Source organism: Lagopus leucura, unplaced genomic scaffold, assembly GCF_019238085.1.
Source record: "Lagopus leucura isolate 7727_CA_CO unplaced genomic scaffold, USGS_WTPT01 Super-Scaffold_100001, whole genome shotgun sequence".
Lineage (NCBI taxonomy): Eukaryota > Metazoa > Chordata > Aves > Galliformes > Phasianidae > Lagopus > Lagopus leucura.
Window position 1 is genome coordinate 34,158,588 of NW_024962262.1, and position 2,531 is coordinate 34,161,118.

General features: G+C 60.1%; 1 protein-coding gene across 1 annotated transcript; it reads right to left on the reverse strand.

Annotated features, from left to right (window-relative positions):
- Positions 1-1,353: 1,353 nt before the first annotated feature.
- On the reverse strand, positions 1,354-2,280 carry SOX21 (SRY-box transcription factor 21). The gene has a single exon (XM_042867915.1). The coding sequence runs from the start codon at positions 2,232-2,234 to the stop codon at positions 1,392-1,394; it is 843 nt and encodes a 280-aa protein (XP_042723849.1). The 5' UTR covers positions 2,235-2,280; the 3' UTR covers positions 1,354-1,391.
- Between the last annotated feature and the right edge of the window lie 251 nt (positions 2,281-2,531).

The window sequence follows — 2,531 nt, forward strand, 5'->3', positions numbered from 1 at the left end:
TTTTTTTTTTTTTTTTTTCTTTTTTTTTTCAAATCTTCTTTCCTATTCACGATTAAAAAACGTGATAAATCTTTTTTTTTTTTTTTTTTTTGGCTCGGAATAACAATGGCCCGATTTAGATATCCCCGTAAATCTATTCAGGATGAAACAAAGAGCGCCTTGAGGACACCGTACACCTCAGCCGGGGCGGCGCGGAGGGGCGATGCGATGGGAGCTGAGAGGAACGCCACGAGAACGAGAGGGGTTCTCCTTTCCCTGCTTCAGGCTTTATTTAAACTCTTTGTTCAAAAATGAACAGAGTGGCAGTCGGAATCTAATGTACAGATATCGTTCAGACGTCTAACTTTAAATTAGAAGGTCACACAAGAAAACCATTTACACGTAAATGTTAAAACCAATACTTAATCTTTGTTTCCTTTCTTTCCGTTGTCGTTTTACTTTATATTACATAAAGCCAAAATGAAACTAAATACAGGTTAGCCAGCTTCATTCACAACCATTAGTCAAAATATACACATTACAAAAGTAAACCAAAAAGAACTCTATAAACCGATGGAGGATTCCCCTCTAAAATTTGTGTTCCGGCTTCAAATCGTCACTTGCAATTGAATTGCGGTCGCTCTAAAATCAGCTAAACGGGATAAGGGGGGCTTTGGAGTGCGGGGCGGGGGGGGGGTTCTCCGAGACACAGTGACACACTCTGTGGTGGCGGGGACGGGGTTTCTTTAAATGAGAAATACTCTTCCGTCAAAGCAAAGCTCTGCTTCAGTTCAGCTACATAATAAATAGATAATTAGCACTCAGACAAAAAAGTCTGATTTAACCTTAGATCATATCGCGATCCTCGAACGGTCCCGCAATATGTTTATTCCCTTTGAAAGGCATTCCATCACTTTTTTTTTTTTTTCTTTTTCTTTTTTTTTTTCTTTCCCTTTTCTTCAGCTTCAAACCGACTCGACCGTGGGCAAAGGAAGCGACAGACTTTCCGATCCGAGACCTAACGTTGCCACAGACATTGACACATGTACAGTCCCGGGCTGACACCCGCGGAGCGGAGCGGCACCGCCCCATCTCTGCCCCCGTGGGAACCGTCCCGGGGGAACGGCGCATCCCCGCGCGGCCCTTCCCGAGCCCACGTCCCCGAGGAAGAACTTTTTTCGAGGGGACGGATGGACGGACGGACTTGGGGGGAGGGGGGGAAGGTTGTTCGGTTTTTTTTTTTTTTTGTTCTTTTTTTTTCATTTTTCTTTTCGTCTTTTTCTCACTCCCTCTCAGCTCGGCTATCCGCATGCAACACACACACGAGCTCGAGGCGGGGCGGCGCGCAACAGGTCGGCGGCGGCTCCGCCGCTCTCCGCCCGCTTCCCCCGGGCAGCGGCTCACAGCGCGGGTCATAGCGCGGCGGCGTAGGCCGCGGGGTACGGGTCCAGCTGGGGCTTGCCCATGCCCGGCAGGAGGATGTAGGCCAGCGGAGGCTGCAGCCCGGGCCCGGGCCAGGCGCTGCAGTTGCAGGGGATCATGTAGCCCGGGTTGCCGGGGGACGGGTGCGAGTGCGTGTGCCCCCCGGCGGCGGCGGCCGCGGCAGCGGCGGCGGCGGCGGCCCCGTGAAAAGCTCCCGCCCCGCCGGCGCCGGGATAGCCCAGCGAGGAGGCGTAGGGCAGCGCCGAGCCCGCCGACGACGACGAGGAGATCTCGGCCATCTTGGAGCCCAGGTCCAGCAGCGAGTAGGGGCCGCCCGCGGCGGCGGCAGCGGCGGCGGCGGCTGCGGCGGCGGCCGACTGCGGGAAGAAGACGCGCGCGGCGGCGGCGGCGGCGGCGGCGGCCGCCTTCTCGGGGTTGCCCAGCAGCGAGTCGGGCCCCAGCCCGCCCGCGGCCCCGCCGTGCAGCGCCGCCGCCTTCAGCCCGTGCGGAGGCTCGTGCTCGGCCACGGCGCCCAGCCCGTAGGGCACGGGGAAGGCGAACTTGTCCTTCTTGAGCAGCGTCTTGGGCTTGCGGCGCGGCCGGTATTTGTAGTCGGGGTGCTCCTTCATGTGCATGGCCCGCAGCCGCTTGGCCTCGTCGATGAAGGGCCGCTTCTCCGCCTCGCTCAGCAGCTTCCACTCGGCGCCCAGTCGCTTGCTGATCTCCGAGTTGTGCATCTTGGGGTTCTCCTGGGCCATCTTCCGCCTCTGCGCCCGCGACCACACCATGAAAGCGTTCATCGGTCTCTTGACGTGGTCCACCGGTTTGGACATGGTGTCCCGCCGCCCGCACTCCTCCTCGGCCGGCTCCGGCTCCGCGGCCGCGCCGCGCTCCGCTCCGCCCCAGTCAATCTCGGCGGCTCCGGGCGCGGAGCGCTGCGGGCGGGACGGGTGCCGGTACCCGCCTCGGAGCCTCTCTCCGCGCCGCCGCCCGCCGGGCCAGGGTTCGTCCTCGACGGGGCGGCGGTCAGCGGCCGCCCGCAGCCATGGCCGCCCGCGGAGCGCGCTGCGGGGCCGGCGGCGGCGGCTCGGGCGCTGCGGGGGCCCCGGGGCGCCGCGCTCACAGCCGCC

Coding starts and splice junctions, on each gene's coding strand:
- SOX21 (XM_042867915.1), bottom strand. CDS start 2,234: ATGTCCAAACCGGTGGACCACGTCAAGAGACCGATGAACGCTTTCATG.